The following is a 21,212-nucleotide window of genomic DNA, read 5'->3' on the forward strand; positions in this document are numbered from 1 at the left end:
AGCCACTGAGCAGGCTGGCTACTGACGGAGAGCAGATAACAGCGAGAGCGAAGGAGAGGGCAGGCGACGAAGAAGTGGCGGCCAGAGAGTGTGCTATTTGGGGGGTACTGGTAGCAGGGCAAGGAAGAGTGTGGTTGGCTTCTTTTTCCTTCTTTTTTTCTTATATATTTTCATTGATTTCAGAGAGGAAGGGAGAAGGACAGAGAGACAGAAACATCAATGATGAGCGAGTATCATTGATTGGCTGCCTCTTGCACACCCCACACTGCAGATCGAGCCCACAACCTGGGCATGTGCCCTGACCGGGAATCGAACTGTGACATCCAGGTTCATAGGTAGATGCTCAACCACTGAGCCACACTGGCCGGGCTCCTTCTTTATTTCGTACAAGTATGTGTGGATGTGAAGGGAGATGCCCCAAGGTCATAAAAAGAAAATGAAGTTTCCAGAAAGGAGATTATTAGTGCAACACGTGTCCAGAGTGGCGAGGAGATGGAACAAAGCATATATATGGTACCATGTGGAGTGAAACAGCTCAGTGGAAATGGTCTGTGTCTTGGTAGAAAAACCACAGCTTCCTGCAAAAGCCAAAACCGAAATGCCCGTATCAAGGCTCATACACGCTCGCCCAGCATAGGACGGGCATAGTCTGCAGGCCTTTTGAGGAACCTAGACTTCCAGTGACCTGCTGGCCTGGAAGGCGGCTTTGATTCTAGCTTCCTTTTCATTGGTGTCTTCCTTCAGGTTCTACCTCTGGGACCCTGTGGCCCCAGATAGTGGTTGGCCTGCTACACCGCGGCAGGAGGTCACGTGGCTGGTGGCCGTCTGCTGCCTGGACAGCTGGGAACCCCCTGGTGTCCACCAGCGTGTCCTGAAACACTGTGTTAGTTTTGCAGATGGACTTCCAGCGGATGTTTTGTGCTCAGACAGGGAGGCCGGCGCTTTGGGGGAAGAGGCCGGGCCACTGAGTCGAGGCAGGAGGAAGGGGTGCTGGTACCTGGTGCTGGGTCACCTGTCCTTCCGTTGAGGAGGGCACGGGGTTCAAACGTCTGCACTTGGGCAAGAAGTGGAAGGAAATAGCTGAGCGTCTCCGCACAGAAGGAGGAAGTGCTGTGGGCTAAGGAGTCAGCAGAGACTCAGACCTGAACTGCGAGTCAGGGGCTCCCAACTAGCTGTGCTTCCTCGCAGTCTGACCTTCCCAGACTTTCATAGCAAAAGGGAACCTTAGACTTAGAGGATACGAAGCCCTGGCATCCCATTTACATGTTCTAAAAGGCGCTTGAGTAGTCTTTCGGGTTGTCTGGGAGGGAAGCTTTAAAAGTAAGCACTAAAGCCCGGCCGGCGTGGCTCAGTGGTTGAGCATCAACCTATAAACCCAGGAGATCACGGTTCGATTCCCGGTCAGGGCACATGCCCGGGTTGCGGGCTCGATTCCCCATGTGGGGCGTGCAGGAGGCATCCGATCTATGATTCTCTCTCATCATTGATGTTTCTATCTGTTTCTCCCTCTCCCTTCCTCTCTGAAATCAATACAAATACATTTTTTTAAAAAATAAATAAAAGTAAGCACCAAATTTTAAATGAATTGTCCAGGGTGGAGAATAAATAGCAATACCAAGCCCCTCCGCACCCTGTCTGATAGCCCAGCACGCTTGCATTTATCCGGCCTGCCTGCAGGTGCCTGTCCTGCAGGCCTGGGCTGGTAGGCTGTTCCCCACAGAGTGGCCACACCCTGGTCCCGCTGTGACACTGCCCACAGTTGAGGGGGAGGGGGACGGCGGGCTGGGGAGGATGCACAGAGCACTTGGGATCATTCCGGACCTCCTGGGGACACTAGGGCTCAGCTGTGCACCTCCCCAGGTGTCCTTCACTAGTGTACGTGGACAGGACGCCCCCTTGTGGACACCACACAGGCTATTTACAATCCCCATTTTAAAGCAAAGGCAACTGAGGTTCAGAAATTGGCTCAAAGGCAGACGGCAGGTGGAGAGCAGCTGGTATCTGAGACCCAGGCCTCTTAAGTCCTGGGCTGAGGCCGGGCCCACAGCCCCTCCTCTGCGTGGAGATGGGCCCCTAGAGCTCGCGCTAACCTGCACCACATCATCTTCCCTTCTCTGTGTTGGAATCGGCCTCCTCCATTGGGCCTTCCATGTAGAGGGCCAGACCACTTTCCCCACAGCTCGTTCTGTTTTTATTTGTCCCAAGAGATAAATGCTTTCCGAAAACTTGCCTGTGGCCTCCTGGAATGAGGCAGATTAAGCCAAACCCTTCACCACACTAAACGTGTCCTTCTCTCCTCCCCGCGGCGCCCACTCGGGACCCGACTGGCGGCCCCACGGTATCTCCCTGGGCACAGCCCGCTTGGCAGGGACCTTATTTACAGCCGTGGCTGCGGGAAATGAGATTGGGCGGGACCTCAAGGGAAGTGAGAGCGGTCCCCAGCTGGCAGTTCAAAAGTGGGGCCACTGGGGGGAGTTTGGGGTTTCTGGGAGCCCCAAAGGTCCTGGGTGGGGTGCCACGGGCAGAAGAGAGAGGCTTTTTTCATTTTATAAAAAGTTGGGTTCCGTAGGTATAACTGGGTCTGGCCTGTGAAAATTTTTAAGAAACTGTTTTTATTTATTTTTTTAAATATATTTTTATTGATTTCACAGAGGAAGGGAGAGGGAGAGAGATAGAAGCATCAATGATGAGAGAGAATCACTGATCATCTGCCTCCTGCACACCCCACATGGGGGATCGAGCAGGAAACTCAGGCATGTGCCCCGACCTGGTTCATAGGTCGACGCTCAACCACTGAGCCACTACCGCCGGGTAAGAAGCTGTGTTTTTCAATAGGAGCGGCACGAGAGATGAAATACGTGGTGTGACAGGGAGGCCACAGCGTGGGTATCTGTCTTGATTCTCATTTTTAATTTAAAGTTAATGGAAAACACATTTTGCGTCTTGTGGCCTTCCCACCGGCAGCTCAGACAGTCGGGCAAAGGTGATGGGCCCGGGCCATTGAGCTGGTGAAGTATTAGCCCTGGCAGGCCCGGGTCCGACCAGGAAAGAACAGGGTCCCCACAGAACAAAAGGCCAGGTTCCCCTGGACTCCGTTGTCAGCCAGGCCCTCCTTCCCTCTGCCCTCCCCACCCGAGCCATTGACACGGTGCAGAGAAAAGGGAGACCCGGATTCAATAGGCTGACTGTGAGAGGCAGGACACAAAGGCTTTGGCACCGGGACCCCGTTGTCGCTCCTGCTCCAGGTGTCCCCGATGAAGAGCCCCTTGGGGGGGAGGGGGGCAGTGCAGAGCTGAAGAAAGCCCCATTGTCGGGCTCTGCCCCACACCTGCAAAGCGCCACTCTGCTCATTCCCATCTTCGTTCGGGTCCCAAATACTGGCTCCAGGATGGATCCCAAGTGGACGTGGATTTTTGTGCTTCTGTTGTCACACAGGGAAGGCCATTCCATTCTCAACAGCAGCCACTTCATGCTTCTTGGGGCCCCCACTAAATAGACAGACACACACGCCTGTATGCACACACGGATACAAGACAAAGAAGCACGCCAACAATTGTCGTCATTGAAGTGAAACGTACGGAGGGGTGCAGAACTCATGAATGTGCCATTCAAAGGATTATCACAAAGTGAATCCACGTGATCATTTAAATGCCCCCAGGGCAAAGAATAGACTAGAAGCCCTCTGTGCTGTCTCTCCATCATCACCCCATTCTCCCCAAAGGTTAGCACTGCGCTGACTTCCAACCCCATTCGTGAGGGGTGTGTTTCTTCAATTCAGCCTGCAGGGTCTGCTGGACCCGAATGGGGTTCCTGCCTCCCGGGCTTTCTGGCTGTGTGATCCTGGCCAAGTTACTTGACTTCTCTGAATGTTGGTTTCCTCAGCAGTGAAAGGGGGATCCCGTGATACTGGCTTTATGCCGCTCGGGTACGGGTTAAGTGAGAGAGCAGAGAGAAAGCGCCTGCTCGCAATGAGCGTTTGATGAGTTGGCTGCCTTCCCCCTCATCTCAGCCCGTTTACTCTGAGGAGGGGGCATCGGGAAAGACGGGGAGCTCAGTGGACATTAGCCTCACGCAGAAGGAGCCTCAGAGCAGGAGAAAGAAACCCAGAGTCACAGAGCGGGAGGCCAGGCTCCGGGGAGGACCTCCTCCCATTGGAACAAGTTCCCTTAACACAAGAGTGTGCGGTGCCACCCTCCGTATGGAGAAGGGAAGGGGGTGCTGGTCCCTGGGGCGGGGCAGATGCCCGAAAGCGGCCCCGCCCCCGGGAAGGCAGCCTCTCCTTCTAGGAGTGAAACTTGACCCGGGAACAGTCTTGAGGGCAAAACCCTTTCCCCAGGTCACCGTGAAAGATGTATTTCATGCGAGCATTGCGGAGGTCAAAGGACCCTTTCTCTCGGCTTTCTGGGAGTTTCCTGTGGAATTCACGTGTGCCCAAACCAGGACTTTCACCCCGGGGGGAAATTTAATAAATGCGGTTTATCTAAGCTTCGTGCTCTCAGCTAAATCTGCACTAATGACTCAGGCAGCTTGCTCCTCCGAGACCATCATTTTTCTTTATTTGCTCCAGCCGTGAGGTTTCAGCCTTGGGGGGGGGGGAGGGGGGCAGGGGGGACGGGGAATGTCGGGGACAGAGAGGCAGACATTCTTGGTCTCACTCCTGAGACGTTTTCTGATTCCCCTGGAACGTTTGCTTCCAGGTCTTCACCCCCTTCCAGGCGTGAGGGATTATTCCTTCTTTTTTTATTTTTAAATTTTATTTTATTGTTTAAAGTATTACATGTAGTAGTACATATATCTCCCTTTTTCCCCCATTGACCTTCCCCCAGCCTCCCCTACCCCCTGTCGCATGCCCTCACCCCCCCCCCCCGCCCCCAGTGTCTTGTGTCCATTGGTTGTGCTTATATGCATGCATACAAGTCCTTTGGTTGATCTCTTCCCCCACCCCCACCCCCAACACTCCCCAGCCTTCCCATTCCTTCTTGCAGGAGAACCCATTCGTAACTCTGATTCCAGAGGCCAGGATCATGCTCCGCAAGCTTTTGATAACGGCTTTATTGTATGTAATCGTGGTGTCTGTGGGAAAAGGGATACACAAACAGCAATGATGATAGTTAGCATCGATTGAACACTTATTATGAGCCAAGGACTTTCGGAGCAATTTATATGTATCATCTTATTCGGTCCTCACAATGCCACACTAGGTGTTATTGTTAGCCCATTTTATAAATGAGGAGCCCATGGTTTGGTTGGTTTGGTTTGGTTTGGTTTGGTTTGGTTTGGTTTGGTTAGCAGGGGTCCTCAAACTTTTTAAACAGGGGGCCAGTTCACTGTCCCTCAGACCGTTGGAGGGCCGGACTATAGTTTAAAAAAAAAAACTATGAACAAATTCCTATGCACACTGCACATATCTTATTTTGAAGTAAAAAAACAAAACGGCAAAAACACCCGCATGTGGCCCGCGGGCCGTAGTTTGAGGACGCCTGGACTAGGGCATGAGGGAGGGAGCTCTAATTTTAAAGTCTGATTTGCATAACAACTATATTAAGATGAGGTGGCCCCAGTCTCACTTGGTCTCTAATATTTCTGAGAAAGGAATAAGCAAAGGCACCTGGTTCTTGGACGTTGCATGTGCGTGTGTGTGACGGTCTCCTTTCTAAGCCGGTGACCACGTGGCCACACTCTGTCACTGAGCAGGCTCAATCCCACCTCCGCCCTCCGCTTTCTTGTCTGAAAGGATTTCAGAGCCAGAAAGAAGCCGCCCAGGCCAGGAGTCAGAGGTTCTGGGCAGATGGATGATTTTTTGAAAACTCTATCCCTCGGCGTCTGGCTGGGAAGGGCACACATTTTCTGGGCGGCACGCAACCGAACGCCCACAGCTGGGTGAGGCAGCAGCTCCACTCGCCTCCCTGCCCTGGCTGGAGACTAAAAATAGGAGTGTCTGCCAGCCGGGTCCCTGCCCGGAGCCCTGGCACCCGAGCCAGGCCGCTCGGCCCAGGGAGCAGGGAGGGCTGTGGTGGAAGACTTGTTCCGCCTCCAGCGCCTATGTCGAGCTCTCGTGTCCCCCGTGAAAGCAGATTCCAGCCCCTCTGGGGAGCACCTTAGTTTCCCCAGGAGAATCTCCAAGAAACTCATAAAAAAAATAAAATTAAAATAAGCTGACATTTTACAAAATAAAATTCTTGAATGTGCTTGAATCAGAGGAACAACCAGTTTTAGGAAAGAAGGGACGACAACAACAAAAACTATCTCCCTTTATTTTTTATCCTTACCCAAGGTCATGCTTATTGATTTGAGAGAGAGAGGAAGGGAGAGAGAGGGAAACATTGACGCGAGAGGAACATCCATCGGTTGCTTCCCATATGTGCCCTGACCGGGGATCGAACCCACAATCTAGGTGCATAGCCTGAAAAGAATCGAACCCACAACCTTTTCATGGGATGGAATGTCATCGGAGCCACCCACCCGGGGCAAAGGCTATCATGCCTTTAAAATGCCTGCACTAGTGCCCGATACAGACTAGGTCCCCGTTAAAGTTTCGTTTTAAAAGATTGTATGTCAGCCCTCAGGGATGACAGAAAATCCAAGGTATCATGCCTGGCATTTAGTTGTTGTCTCCTCTTAGACGTATGCAAAAGGAGGCAACGTTACTATTGGGAGAGCGGACACCCCAGCCCCTCCTCACCCCGCCCCCCCCCCCACCCCTCCAGCACAGTGACCGAGCATCTGAGCGCCTGGCCCCCCAGCAAAGGGACCTGCAGAGAAACCCAGAGGCCATCGGAGCAGGAAGCACTGCACAGACCTCTCCTCCAGGGCCTGGAAGGCCCGAGCTGCCGGCCAGCGCTGGCCAACTCTGGCCCGTGTACAAAGCAAAACAAAAACAAAGAAGAATGTGCGGCCGCGACTGTGCCTCAGGCCTGCAGAGCCTGGACGCTCGGCCGGCCTCTCAGCGTGCCAGCCCCGGCTGCAGTTCAGCCCTGTCATTTTGCTGATGAGAAATCACGGTCTAGACATATAAAGCTGCTTACGGGGTGTGAGGGGCAGAACCGGGACAGGCCCTGGTGTTCCGATTCCCCGTCCCATGTTCCTACCATGACGTGGCATTGTCCCGAGAAGCTCGGAAGCAGGAAGGCTGCTGGGAGGGCGTGTGCGTGTCCCACCGGCAAGCGTTCTGTCCTAACCCAGTCTGACCCTAACCCAGGAAGCCATGAGTCCCCAGGATGGATCCCGGTGACTTTTTCTTTCTCCCAAGGGCTCATCGGTCCCCTGTCCCATCTCTCTGTCTCTGTCCCTCCCACTCCCTTTGAATGTCACCTCCTACTCTTCATCGCAGGACAGAGTCTGGGTTCTAACCTGCTTTTGCTTTTACTTTTCAGGTTCACTGTTGGCCTATAACACCCCCTCCCACACAGACCAGTCTCCACGGCTGAGTGTCAAAGAAGGTGAGTCTGTTCCCTCGTGGACCTAGAATTTTCTCAGTGCAGGCGGGGCACGGTTCCCTGCTGCTGAGATGGGTGGGGGTCTCAGGTCTGTGCATGGCTCTCTGATTCCACACAGCTTTCTCTCGCACACGAGACAAGACGCCAGAGCTTATCCTGCTTGTGCCACTGGTTGAAAAAAAAATACCACAAGCTTTTAAAATGTCGTGTAATAATATCATAAAGATATGATTCGAAGTTGTGACTCCACAAAAGAAAACGTTTGGTCATCGAATGAAATGGATATCGCTCGCTTTCCAAGCTGAAAATTAGGTTTTCCCTGTTAGAGGTAATGAAATAAAGATCTTAGGGATGCTTGCAATGCTACATTTCAAAGTTTTGAGAACAAATTTTAGCAATTCCAAAGTGGTGATTTGAGGATTTAGTCTAGTTGGTTTGGTTTGGTTTGGTTTGGTTAAGAAAGAAAGAAAACAGACTCGGCAAACAATGTTTGCCAGGGACAATTTTAGCAAAGATTACAATAGCATTTCTCAACATCTTTATTTCTGAAACAATATGGTAAAGGTTTATTGCTCCAGATACTGTGTTAGATTCTAGGCACTTAAACAAGTGAATAGAATGATCTGAAGGAGGAAAAAAGAAAATGTGCCTGAGAAAAATCCACCCAAGGCAAAAGAAAAATTTCTTGGAGGAGAGGACTCTGGTGTGGGGACTTGAAGAATGAATGGGAGCGTGGCAGACATTCTCTCTACCTTGCTCTCCCCTTCACTACTTTTTCTTTAGTGCACACCTGCCATTATATAGAATGAAGGCAGAAGTTTTTAGTGTTTTAGAGTAGCACGGTATAATATTCCGGAGAAACATAATGTCCTTTTAATGGAAGAAACTTCGAGACCATTTGGTTCAAAATCCTCATTGATTATGGAGGAAACAGAGACCCAAACTGCCTGAGCGTCTTGGCCAAGGCCACACCTTTGATCACATAGGACTTTGTGTTTTCTGTTAATAATTTATAATCAAATGATGACAAAAAAAAATTAGTGGAGAAAATATACAACATGATGAACCTGATTGTAAACTTCTGTGGTTTTCATTTGCTTCCTTCTCCCCTCCCCCAACCTGGGCCGGTCCTATTTATGCTACTGTTTTCCTTTCCAAATCAGACTTATTTAATTTTGCCATGCAAACTAAATTATATAGTCTCATTCTGCAGTCCAAGCCACATTTTACTTGATGGCCTATTTAATACCATGTTGATAATCTCGATAAGAGAGAAAATGTAGCCCAGCTGGCTTGGTTCAGTGGGTTGAACATCGTCCCATCCACCATAGAGGTCGCTGGTTCGATTCCTGGTCAGGGCAGAAGCCCGGCTTGTGGGCTCCATCCCTGGTAGAAGGAGGGCAGGAGGCAGCCGATTTATGTTTCTCTATCCCCAATGTTTCTAAATTCTCTCCTTCTCCCTTCCTCTCTCTAAAAAATAAATAAAAACATATTTTTTTAAAGGGAGAGAAAATGTATTAGAGCAGTGGTCGGCAAACTCATTAGTCAACAGAGCCAAATATCAAGAGTACAACGATTGAAATTTCTTTTGAGAGTCAAAATTTTTAAACTTAAACTTCTTCTAATGCCACGTCTTCAAAATAGACTCGCCCAGGCCGTGGTATGCTGTGGAAGAGCCACACTCAAGGGGCCAAAGAGCCGCATGTTGCTCGTGAGCCGCAGTTTGCCGACCACGGTATTAGAGTAACACCCTGGCTTGGCGGTCAGGGCACTTTTGGCTTACTTTGGGGAAATCCCTTCATCCCCTGAGCCTCAGTTTCCCATCAAGTGAAGCGGCTGAACTAAGTCAGTTCCAGTCAAGCCCAGACTCTCCAGCTGTGGCTCCTTAGGCAGGACTTGGGGCCACAGAGTGAGGGCTCTGCCTCCATTCAGAGCCACTCTGCTCCCATCTGTTTCAATTACGGAACTTCCTCTCACTTGCAGACAGGCACCCACTTCTTGGAAGGAGGGAAGGGAAGAAGAGAAAGAGAGAGGAAGGAAGGCCTGGAGGGAGAGGGAAGAAGGGGAGGAAGGGAGGGGGAGAGAAAGAGGGATGGGGGGAGGAAGGGAATAAGGAGATCCCTCAACGTTCCTCCAGCCCCACAGGCTGAGGCTGATGAGACTCTGGGTTTCACTACAGATTTCGGGTTGGAAGCCAGTTTGTCTGAGTTGAACTGTATTAATAGCCACCACATTGCTCCCCCAGGGGTCTTAGCTTTCAGCCCTCCCCCCCTACCTGCGCGCTGCGTTCCCTGGTCCTTTTGTGTGCAGGGAGTACATCTGTAAGGCCACCGGGCTCATTCAGGCATCCCAGGAGCAGCTCGCTAGCTGGGCAGCAGCCCTCTCCTGACATGAAGTAGCGGCAGCATCCCGGCGAGCGCACGCTGCGCTGCCAGATCTCATTCAGGTGCTGCCGGGCACTTATCTCCCAGCTTTGGCCCTGGCCTCCTGAGACGATTAGGGCTGCGCTTTGCAGGTGCATCTTTTGTTCCCAGGAACGCTTCCCACTTGAGCTGTCTTGCTGCTGTGTCGCCTCCCCCTTGTGAGGTGGTCTGAATCTGTCTGAGCGGCCATCAGCCACAGAACAAAGTGCATTAGCAAGACAAAGCTAATCAGGCCTCTCTATCCCCCCCCCAATTCAATCGCCTCCCCACCTCCTCTCTTCTGCTTTTCTCTAATCCCTACCTTTATTTCTTAAAATATTAAATGGGAAAATAAAGAGAACATACACTGCAATCCTGGCTCCGTCGCGTTCAAATGAAGACACACACAGAGCCCCCAAACAAACCGAGAGTCCCTCTGAAGCACCAGCTGTGTGTGTGCGCGTGTGTGTGTGTGTGTGTACGCACGTGCACGCTTCACACAGGGCAGGTGCTGGCACCGGGCACAAAGGAAAGAAGTTCAGGAGATGATGTCTATTAATGCTTCTTCAATGCTCTTATCAAACTAGAATGCCTTTTGACTTGCCCAGGCCCAATCACCGCGCCCCCCGCCCCCCCCACCAGCTTGTCTCTTGAAAATGATTGCACGCTCTAAAGGTTATTTGTGCCCACGAAGACTAGTTTTTAACATTTAATCTATAGCAGCCTTGAAGCCCCTTTATGAAATAGTCTCTGATCATAGAGGGGATCCAACTAGAACAGTTGCTCTTTCTACCATTCGTTATCAGGGCTCATGCACTTGAGTCATACAGAATGGAAGCATTCATTGCCCATTTGCAAGAGCAGCCACCACCGTCATCTGTGTAGAATTCGCGATGCTTCAGACACATTCACGTGCTGGGCCTCTGCTCTCGAGCCCGGCAGCTTCCCTGGGAGGTAGATGTGGTTCTCTCCATTTTGCAGACGGAAAAAGTGAGGCTGGGCGATGTTAAATTGCTCGCTGAAGGGCACCCAGTGACTCGACAGCAGAGCAGGACTCAAACCCAGATTGTGGGATTCAGCATCCCTTGCTGCAGACGGTCTCCCTGACAGACAGCCCGTCCCCTCTGGCTGACTTTCCACGGAAACAAGACCTGGCCTAAGTGTAGTTCGGGCGGAGATTTTAATTTCCCCCATTATTTTTCTCTGTCCCTGCAGTTTTCCCACCTTCACCCCCACCTGCATCCCTGTTCTACCTTCTTTCCCCAAAGATGAATTCATATGCACCCCCCACTTGGCACTACCCCCTAGTCCTCACTACACACAGAACCACCTGGTGAGCTTTTTTAAAAATACTGATGCCGTAGGACAAATATTGTGTGACTCCACTCCTATGAGGTACCTTGGCCAGGCAAACAGAAAGTAGAATGGTGGCTCCAAGGCCTGGGGGAGGGGGAGGAGGAATGGCGAGTTCTTGTTTAATGGGAGTTTCAGGGTGAAAAGATGGAACGTTCTGATTGTTATTGCGTCCACAATATGAACGCACCGAATGCCACTGAAACATAGACTGAAAAATGGCCAAAATGGTAAATTCTTTGTATGTTTTACAACAATAAAAATGCCACAAAAAATAAATTTAGATACTGGTGCTCAGATCCCAAACATGGCCAGTTAATTCAGAATCTCTAGGAGGGACATGTGGGCGCTGAAACTCTTCTTAAAGCTCCTGTTTACTCTGTAGCTTGTCGCCCAAATCGAGAAGCCCTGCCAGAGAGTGCAGACACACGCTAGAAAGAGGAACGCAAGACCGTCTCAGAGCCACACTCTGGGCAAGTGACCTTGACCTTTCGTGGCCCCAAATCGACCTAAAGAAGGAAGAGCAGGGCCGGTTGGTGAACTAATGCAGGAGCAGGTTGAGGGATAGAACCACCTGGTCAAGGTTTGTCATTGATGATGTTGTAATCATCACTGCTTTGACAACTTCACATCAGTGCATCATTCATATCTCAGGGATTTCTTCCTTATATGCCCTCATCTTATGTATCTATAGAGTAGATAGGTGGGCCTAGCCGGCGTGGCTCAGTGGTTGAGCGTTGACCTATGAACCAGTAGGTCATGGTTCAGTTCCCGGTTTGCAGGCTCAATCCCCAGTGTGGGGTGTGCAGGAGGCAGCTGATCAATGATTCTCTCTCATCGATGTTTCTAACTCTCTCACCCTCTCTCTTCCTCTCTGAAATCAATAAAAAAAAACAACAAAAAAAAACCCCGAATAGATAGGTGGTAACTTGAATTTACAAGGAGGACACGGGTTCTAGAAACTCAGTGGCCTTTCCAGGGACATGCATGTCCTGCAGCCAGGACCACTGATCCCGTGTCTTCAGCTGGACACGCAGCCTGTGAGAGCCAGCGGGTCTCTCCTCTGCCTGCACAACCCTCACTTCCTCGGGGTCCGGCTGGATCTGTTTAAATGCCTCTGACTCCCCAAAAGGCAGAGGAGACTGAGCTCCCCGTTTATGGACTCCTGGAACGCACAAACCCACCATGGCCCATGGAGCCTGAGCGTCCAGTCGCAGCCCGGGGAGCCAGTTAGGACCTGTGCCGAGTGCAGAACCGCTTCTCCACGGGGCACGCTGTCTGCCTCGGAGCCCCCTCGCCAGCTGGGCCGCGGCTGATGGAGAAAACGGCTGTGTGCTGGCCGGTCAAGGGTGGGAAAGGGGGCAGGAGACACTCCTTTCTGCGTCCTTTACGGCAAAATGCCTGACAGGCCTCAAGCCCATGCTCTCGGGAGCCCTTAGCCTCTCGAGGAGGTTTCCAGGGGGCAGGGCCTGTGCACACAGCAACCCCCCATCCCCATTGCAGCTCCTCACCATCCAGGATCTCATCGGTGCCTCCCGCCATCCCCATGAGATGGCCGGACCGGCGTTATCATGATCCCATTCTGTCCATAAAGCAACGGGACACAGACTGTGGACAGGGCTCATCTGAAGTCCCCCAGGTCCTGGAGCAGAGCGGGTTCAAGTGGAGGTCTCTGGTGTTCCTTCCTCCCTCCTGGCTGCCTCTCACATCTCAGTGTATTTAATCCCAGCACCCAACAGCATCTGGAACATTCTTTAGTGCTCTGGATTTACCTAAGGTGGGTATTCACTTCAGATTTCAGCATTAAAACATAGCGATTAAAATCTCGGGCTTTGAACGCAACAGGCTGTGTGACCTTGGACAAGGCACTCACTCTTTCTTCAGCCTCAGTGCCCTCATGTAGAAAAGGAGGCTATTTTAGTGTCCCTCCCGAGATGATGTACCCATAAACCGCTTAGCACAGCGTCTGACACACCACCGAGTGCTCAGTGTTAGCTCCGTGAATTCTAACTATAATGATATTCTTATTGCAAAAGAATTCGAATATTGTCGAGGGTTCACCGTATGCTAGCACTGTGCCGAGGATGGTGAAGGACCCACCATATCCCATGGCACGGTGATACCATGGATGAGACCGCCACGTTGCTTAACATCTTCTTAGGGAGCTACACCTATAGAACTATTAAGGAATACTAGGAACCTGAATATCGTCAAATAGAAAACCACATGCTACATACGAGAAACTCTCTGAGAGTGACGAAGGGATGGAAAATCATTAAATGCTAAAGTTGGACATCCATCCACGCCATCCTCTCATGTGACAGGAGGGACTGGAGGCCAGAGACGTAGCGGGTCCAGCCAAGGCCACCGGGGAGCCAACAGCAGGTGGCAGGGCTTTAAGTCACTCAGCAGCGTAGTCAGGAATGGACTGAGTCTGTGATCCCTGCCCTTCTCCACTCCATCCGTTCATCTCTTCATTGATGAAGAGCCCACGCGTATGGGACACTAGGCCGAGCCCAGGAAGTAGGGTGCACAGCCGGCACCTACCCTTAGGGGGCTCACAGTCAGAGTCACAAAGGGGTCAATAAGTTATTAATGCTGTACATTGGAGTGTGGGTGATATAGACCATGCTATGCCCTCTCTGGGCTGTCCTTTCTGATTGAATTGTAGAGGCTGATGGGAGGCCTCTAGAAATATGCAGCGTGGTCGTGCTGGGAATGGGTATTGAAAGGAAGGGACGATGGTAGACAAGAAAGACACCAGTCAGTGTGCTTGGGTCTGTCGAGCACGCATGGGAGTTGTGTTGTGGGAGCCGTGTGTGTGTGTGTGTGTGTGTGAATGTATTTTTATTGATCTCAGAGAGGAAGGGAGAGGGCGAGAGAGACAGAAACATCAATGATGAGAGAATCATTGATCAGCTGCCTCCTGCACGCCCCCTACTGGGGATCAAGCCCGAAACCTGGGCATGTGCCCTGACCTCCGGGTTCGTAGGTCGATGTTCAACCACTGAGCCACGCAGATGGGGCAGCCCTGTGTGTTCATGTTGGGTTTGGGGGAAGGGACCAGGGGAGTTCCTGGGGGTGTGTAGGAGTGTGCCCTGCGGGGGCACCAAGGCCTCGGTGTGACATGAGCTCACGAAACTGAAAGTGGGCTGTGTCACTGTGAGACAGGAAGCTCAGCAAAGGAGCGGAGCCAGGGATCTGCTTCAGAATGACCAGGGCGGGAGGGGGAGGGCGAAGGGAGGGGGAGGGGGAGAGAGCAGGGCTGAGATAGGATTGGCAGGATGAAGGAAGGGGCCATGGGGTTCAGTAGTTTCCTCTCTGCTTTTCTTTCCTTTCCTTTTTTAAATTATATTTCTATTGATTATTCAGAGAGGAAGGGAGAGGGAGAGAGAGAAACATCAACGGTGAGAGGGAATCATTGATCAGCTGCCTCCTGCATGCGCCACACTGAGGATCGAACCCATAACCCGGGCATGTGCCCTGACCGGGAATCAAACCGTGACCTCCTGGTTCAGAGGCCAACACTCAACCACTGAGCCACGCCAGCTGGGCTCCTCTCTGCTTTGCTACATCTTTGAAATTTCCTATGATTGAAAAGATGCCCCGAGAACTTTTGTTTTAATGGGAGAACATGGATGAGTGCAGAATATTTATGCCTAAAGCTGCCCCCCACCCCCCGCCCCGAATGTATGGTGCAGTGAAAGAGGACGCCGTGTTTCCAGGTCCAGCACCGGGGGCGTGGCATCCTGAGTGGGGGGCGCGGGGGCGTGTGTTCAGGTGTTCCGCGTGGGCATGGGCCTCGCGCTGTCGCCCTGGCCGGGGTAGTGTGTGGGGGGGTGGTCTGGAACACGTGTGCCGTCGGAAAAGGCCTGTAAGGCTGTGAGGTAATGCCCTGTTATTTTAGGGAGTAAATAACATCTCTCATGCAGCAGGTCATATGGCTCCCCGGCCCGGCTCTGTCCACTCTGTAGCACTGAAATCCAAGGCGCTGGAGGACTCACAGGAGGGCCTGTTAAGAACTTTGTCATTATATGTTTTTCCTTTATGATGAAATACCTCTAATCCATTTTTAGCAAAAGTGGGGATGATTGCTGGCTCTGTGTGTGTGTGTGAGAGAGAGAGAGAGACAGAGAGAGAGAGAGAGAGAGAGAGAGAGAGAGAGAGAGAGAACTGCTTCTGCGGTCCAAAGGCAAGATTTATTATTACAGAATAGACAGTAGCTTGCTCTCTTGGTTTTTTTATATTAAAAAAAATGTTTTCCTTTGAAATTCCAGAGTTAATGTTTTGTCTGCTTTCGATCTGACCCCTTTTGGAGAGCAGCATGCTTTTGTGTGTGCTTTTTTTTTCTTCTTCGCCAGAGAGAGAGAGATAGAAAGAGAGGGAGGGAGAGAGAGGAGAGAGAGAGAGAGAGAGAGAGAGAGAGAGAGAGAGAGAGAGAGAGAGAGAGAGCTGGAAACAAAGAATCCTTGTCTGTAAGCGAAGCAGGCAGGAAACCCCAGTCCCCAGGGAGCTCCGCCAGCCAGGCCTGTCCCGGAGTCAGACTCCAGCCTCTGAATTCAATCTGACAGCTTGTCTGGGACACTTTCTAAGTAACCATTCTCCTTCCTTTCTCTGAGGAACAGAACTGCTATTTTTTTTTTTCGGTGGGTGTGCTGCGTGTGCTGTTATCACACGTGTGTGGGTTGCACGGCGACCAGGACATGCTTTCTCTCCATTATGGCCAGCACTGTGCCTGTTTCCTGGGACAAGTGTAAACTGGTTCCATGATAAGGAGGCCAACAGCGCCCAGCGTGGTGCTGTCGCAGGTACAGAGGCATGTGGCTGGGGCATGTCATCTTTCTTCGGTGCCAGTGAAGGCGTGGGTTCCCTGATTGGAAATGAGGGAATTTCATCTCAGGAAGAATTCACATTGTGCAGGTTTTATGCCTTTGAGGATTTTTTATAAAATGTGTACACAAAAGTCTTCTAATGATCATTGCCCTCCGCTTCTGGGTTTAATTCATTCTTTTAAAGCGTATGCCCCAGACATGTCCCTGCAGGAGAGAATTCAGAGGTGACACCCCAGCATTCAAAGTGGGGTCCTTCTCCCTCCTGCCTCCTCCAGTTACTCAGACCGGGTGACTGTGCCACCACAGAGTGAGGGATGGTGGGGCAAAGCCAAACGTTCTGACATGCACATTTGGAGGCCTTTCAGCTTCAGCTATGCGGGACCCCATAGGCACAGAACAGTCACCATCACTTCCGGGTCAGAGACCTGATAGCTGTGCCCAATGGGACCGTTTTGCCCATTTAGGATCTGACCAAAAAATTCACCCTTCAATTGCGAACGATTCCTGTCTTCTCTGTCTTCAACATTGACCGTCTCCCCGTCTCTCTTTGCCTCATGTATCCCTCCTTCCCGTCTCACTCCCACCTCATCTGTAGGTTAGGAAGCCACACTCCCTGTGAAGGCCCAGATGACCCACCTCCGAAGGGTCTGGTCTACCCCTTCCCCACGTACTTTGCTTGGAATTTCTGCTTTGCAGTTTAGCATTCAACAGATCCCATCATAATGGTCTTTTGTCTTCTAAGACTTCAAGTCTCTTGGAGATGGAACTTAAACAAGGCCATTGGATGGATGGATGGATGGATGAAAATTATAGGCAAAATGCTTGGAATTGCTTCCCAAGAGTGACGTTTCTCAATATGGGAATGATGTTTTGGTTTTGTCCACTGTAGATGGTACTTGCCTTTTCCTCTACCTTGCCCTAAATTTCCCCTTCATTGGACTCCCAGGGGATTCCTCTGATCAGTCCCATCCACGAGCAGGGGAGGAGCTTGCCAAGAGCAGACTTCAGTTATAACTTGGGAGTTCCACTTCACCCTTTGGCTCTTTTTTTAATCCTCCCTCAAGGGATATGTTTATTGATTGTAGAGAGCAAGGAAGGGAGAGGGAGAGAGAGAGAGAAACATCAATTGGTTGCCTCCCGCAAGTGCCCTGACTGGGGACAGAACCTGAAACCTGGGCATGTGCCCTGACCTGTAATTGAACCCGAGACGCTTCGGTACACGGAAGGATGCTCCAACCAACTGGGCCACACTGGCCAGCGCCCTTGGGCCCATTTTTTGTCAGCTTAAACTCCCCTTGGAGGCCCTTCAGATCTGGGTCTCCCTGCTCGGTGTGCCAATATGAAAGAGGCCAGGGACAGAACTAAGCCAAGAAAAAAGTGACATTGTGGGGAAATTTAACTTCTGCTCGTCTCACCCTTCTCTCCTTACCTTTCTCGCCCTCCCCATTACAATAGCAGCTAACATGTATGAAGTGCTTCCTATGTGACAAGAAGTTTTCTCTTCGCTTCACATTCATGCTTCCTAACAACCTCATTCAGTTGGTACTATTAATATCCCTACTTTACACATGTGAAAACTGAGACACAAATCGGTTAAGCTCGAGTCACAAGGCTAATGGCAAGCAGAACGCCATCTGTTACTGCAGCCCCTCCCCAGCCAGGCAGGGACAGGGCTCCGCCGTTGCCTCTTCTTGTTCCATTCACCACCCCGAGGAAAGGCCGTTTCTTTCAGGAAGCTGACGTCATCTAGTTGTTACTAGACATGATTAAGATTAATAGATTCCCTGCTATGGTCTCCAAAAATCAGGGACCTGACTCAGTCTACTCTGGTCTTGCATCTCACAAAGGTGGTTTCACAGATGTTATTTTTACTATGACGCCTTCTAATTTGCATAACGTTATTCTTCCTTATGTGTTCAATATCACATTTAAAAGAATAAAGAAAAAAATGAGAGATTTAGAAAAGGAATTGATATATCGAGTAAGAAGATTGCAATACACTTCATTTTTTTAAAATGAGGGGGAGATGGGTGTTAGTCCAATAAATCTAGTTGTGAAATGTCCCTCCAATTACAACAGGTAGACAACCCCTGGCCTCTCTAAGCTTCATTGACCCGTGGCTCTCAAGGAAGAGAAAGAAAGGTATCAGAACACCTGGGACCATTTTAAAGACACCTGCCGGGATGCTCCAGCCACCCCGTTCCACTCCACCTTCTCATTCATATGCACCTTTGGCAGGTGAAGGAGCCCAGGAGGAAGATGGAGCTGAGCATCTTTGTTCTTAGAATAAGTGCCTTCCATTGCTTCTGAAATCTTCCCCCTTACACCATCTCTACTGTCGAGTGCTTTACTGAAATACTTAATAGAAAAGCAATCCCTTTCTGCCACTACCATGTTGGTCTTTCTCCTCCCTCTACCAAAAGGTACCCAGGGCCCTGGTCCTGGTCTTGGACGCTTAGAGGTTCCCACATTGACGCTCCTGCCCTCCTTGGGCGTGTCTTTTGTCTTTATGTTTATCAAAGCTGTTCTTAGGTGCTCTCTGGATAAATCAGGAACGTGATAGGCTATGGGAAAGGTACTTTGGAGCAACTTGACCCCCAGAGCACCCTTAGACTCAGCCAGACTACAGTCTCTCCCAGCACTGCCAAGGAGCCTCCCCCCGCCCCCCCCCCCCCATTCCCATCTGTGACCTTGAGTGCTCAGCGGGCTGGAGTTCCATCACCTCTCAGTGGCATTTCACACTTACTAAGTGGGCCATAGGGGTTTTTGCATTTCCAATTCATCTCCAAATTCTTTACTGCTACTATTTTAGGCCTCCCTACCAACTTTCACTTTGACTCACATTTTTCATCCCATTCCAGATAGCAAAACTAAGACTCAAAATGAAATTGCCTTCGGTTGCTGTAACTCCATTTCCACTACCATGTGGTCTTGGTTTGTAATAGAAACTAGAAGTGACCCCTGTTGGCTTTTTTGAGGAGTGGGGCCCCAAAGTACTTTGGAAATAAAAGGCTAGGTCTACAAGGGCTCCCGATGGCCCACCTCAACGCCGAGTATTCCAAAGGCATTTGTTCTGCTACATGCACTGATTTAGAAATTCTACAGCGAGGTTCTTTGAGGGCAGCAGTAGCTGGAGAGTATTTAAAGATTGTTTAGTCTCATGCTCATCAAGCAGATTCTATCAATCCATCCATCTGTCTATCTCTCTCCCGGAGAAAGAGAGGGGAGCTTCTCTCCTGCCCGACAGCAGTGTTGGGTTTTGGGGAATGTTTTAGTGAAAAGTCCAGGCAGAGGTAGCATCATCAGCTTTTATAATAATAAAAGTGTAATATGCTAATTAGACCGGACATCCTTCTGGACGAATCTTCTGGATGAAACCGGGGCTGTGAGGGAAGCCCAGGTCCAGGGTGCAGGAGGCAAGGCCTACTCTTGCATGAATTTTGTGCATCGGGCCTCTAGGTTTAATATAAAACCTTTCCCCAAGTTTTTTTTTTTTTAATAGATATAACAACTTCTCTCTTTTTTTAAAGTATATTTTTATTGATTTCAGAGAGAAAGGGAGAGGGAGAGAGAGATAGGAACATCAATGATAAGAGAGAATCATTGACCAGCTGCCTCCTGCGCACCACCTACTGGAGTTCGAGCCCACAACCTGGACTGGAATCGAACCCGGGACCCTTCAGTCCATAGGCCAATGCTCAATCCACTGAGCCAAACCAGCTAGGGTGCAACTTCCTCTCTTTAGAGAATCCCCTAGCTAACATAAAAAAGAACTTATTTCTTTTGGGAGAAGATAGTCTTCAAGGAAGAAATACTATGGCTAGAAACACTAACCAGGACATATATCAGCTTTTCCTCTTGAGTCTCAGAGATCTGTAAGCTGAAGGTCAATAAAAAGTTTAACATGCCTCCGTGATGAAGTTCAAGTTCTTGTCAGGCATACTCTAAAGAGAAAGTGGTTCATTAAGTGAGGTTATTACTTTATCAAAATCCAACACATGCTTCAGGGCCCAGTTCAAGTTCCAGCCTCTTCAAGATATATTTTCCTTACTCCCAGACATCACAATCACTTCTCAGAACCCTCCCACACGCACGAGATATCCATGAACCTAATTACCACACCAGTACCTGCTAGTCTCTAATTGTGACTTTTTTCCTGCGCTCTTTTTCTAGCCCTGTAGCTATTCAGTAAGTACTACTGACAGTAATGGATTCATTGGGGAAGGAAAATGTAGTCTTTGACAATTTAATTTAACATTTACTCAATCCTTCTGCTTTCCTAAAGAAAGAACCATAGAAAATTAGCTTTAGTTGACACAAGAAAGATTACCTTCTCATCTCCAATGAATTAAACTCTGAAAAAGAATAGCAGCCAAAATTCTATAGGACACTTTGGAGTATTTGAAGTATTTTCTCATGCGTGAGCTCATTTATTCTCCACGTAACCCTGTGAGGATTAAATAGGCTATTTGCTTTTCCAGACTCTTACATTTTAGAGTAGTTATTTTCCCCCGAGTATCTCCCTTTTACAGATAGGTTAACTGAGACTTAGAGGCATTAGCCACTTGCTTAAGTTCACACAGCTGACAGAGATGTGAGGCAAACCAAGGAGTTTTGAACCCCAATCCAGCATTCTCTCTATTGCAATGAGCTGTTTCCCTGTTTGGAATGGATGAACGAGAAGTGATAGAATGCTTTCCCATGAAAATCTTTGGAGCCTTTAAGAAAACCACAAACAGCCTTATGCTTGATAACATTTAGCTACGACTCTTCCAAAGAGATGAAAATTGTTCTTGGTATCATTTGGAAAAATCTTTGAGCTTAAACGGTTTTTGGCCTGCCTGTAAAAGAATCATCAGTCCTGCCCAATATCCTAGAGGAGTTTAGAGAAAGGAAGTTTTCATGGCATGAGTCATACTTTCAATTTCTATTAAAATTCTTATATGGCCACATATGATTTCTCTCATGCTTCAGGCCTCCAGGCCTCTGCTAATTTGCATGTCTGGTTTAGATAATGTCTGAGGTACCTTCCAGTCTGAAAAGAAGCCTCTGATTCTATTATGTAAGACCATGTTCTAACTTCCAGAATTGATGGCTCTTTTTCTTCAACTCCTGGGCTCTTGCTGTGTGGATGCAGGATTCGGGGACAGAAGCATGTCATGCTCACCACCAGGCCATGAAGATGGCAT

At 49.8% G+C, this 21,212-nt stretch overlaps 1 protein-coding gene across 4 annotated transcripts in view; it reads left to right on the top strand.

The window, feature by feature from the left end:
* Positions 1–21,212, top strand: part of FLI1 (Fli-1 proto-oncogene, ETS transcription factor) — a 126,099-nt gene that overhangs the window by 86,587 nt on the left and 18,300 nt on the right. For all 4 annotated transcript variants that reach the window (XM_079762585.1, XM_079762586.1, XM_079762588.1 and 1 more), the window contains one exon: positions 7,374–7,439. In XM_079762585.1, coding sequence (XP_079618711.1) covers positions 7,374–7,439 — 66 coding nt within the window. The remainder of the gene's footprint in view (positions 1–7,373; positions 7,440–21,212) is intronic.

This window comes from Cnephaeus nilssonii, assembly GCF_951640355.1.
Source record: "Cnephaeus nilssonii genome assembly, chromosome: 22".
In the NCBI taxonomy this organism is placed as follows: domain Eukaryota; kingdom Metazoa; phylum Chordata; class Mammalia; order Chiroptera; family Vespertilionidae; genus Cnephaeus; species Cnephaeus nilssonii.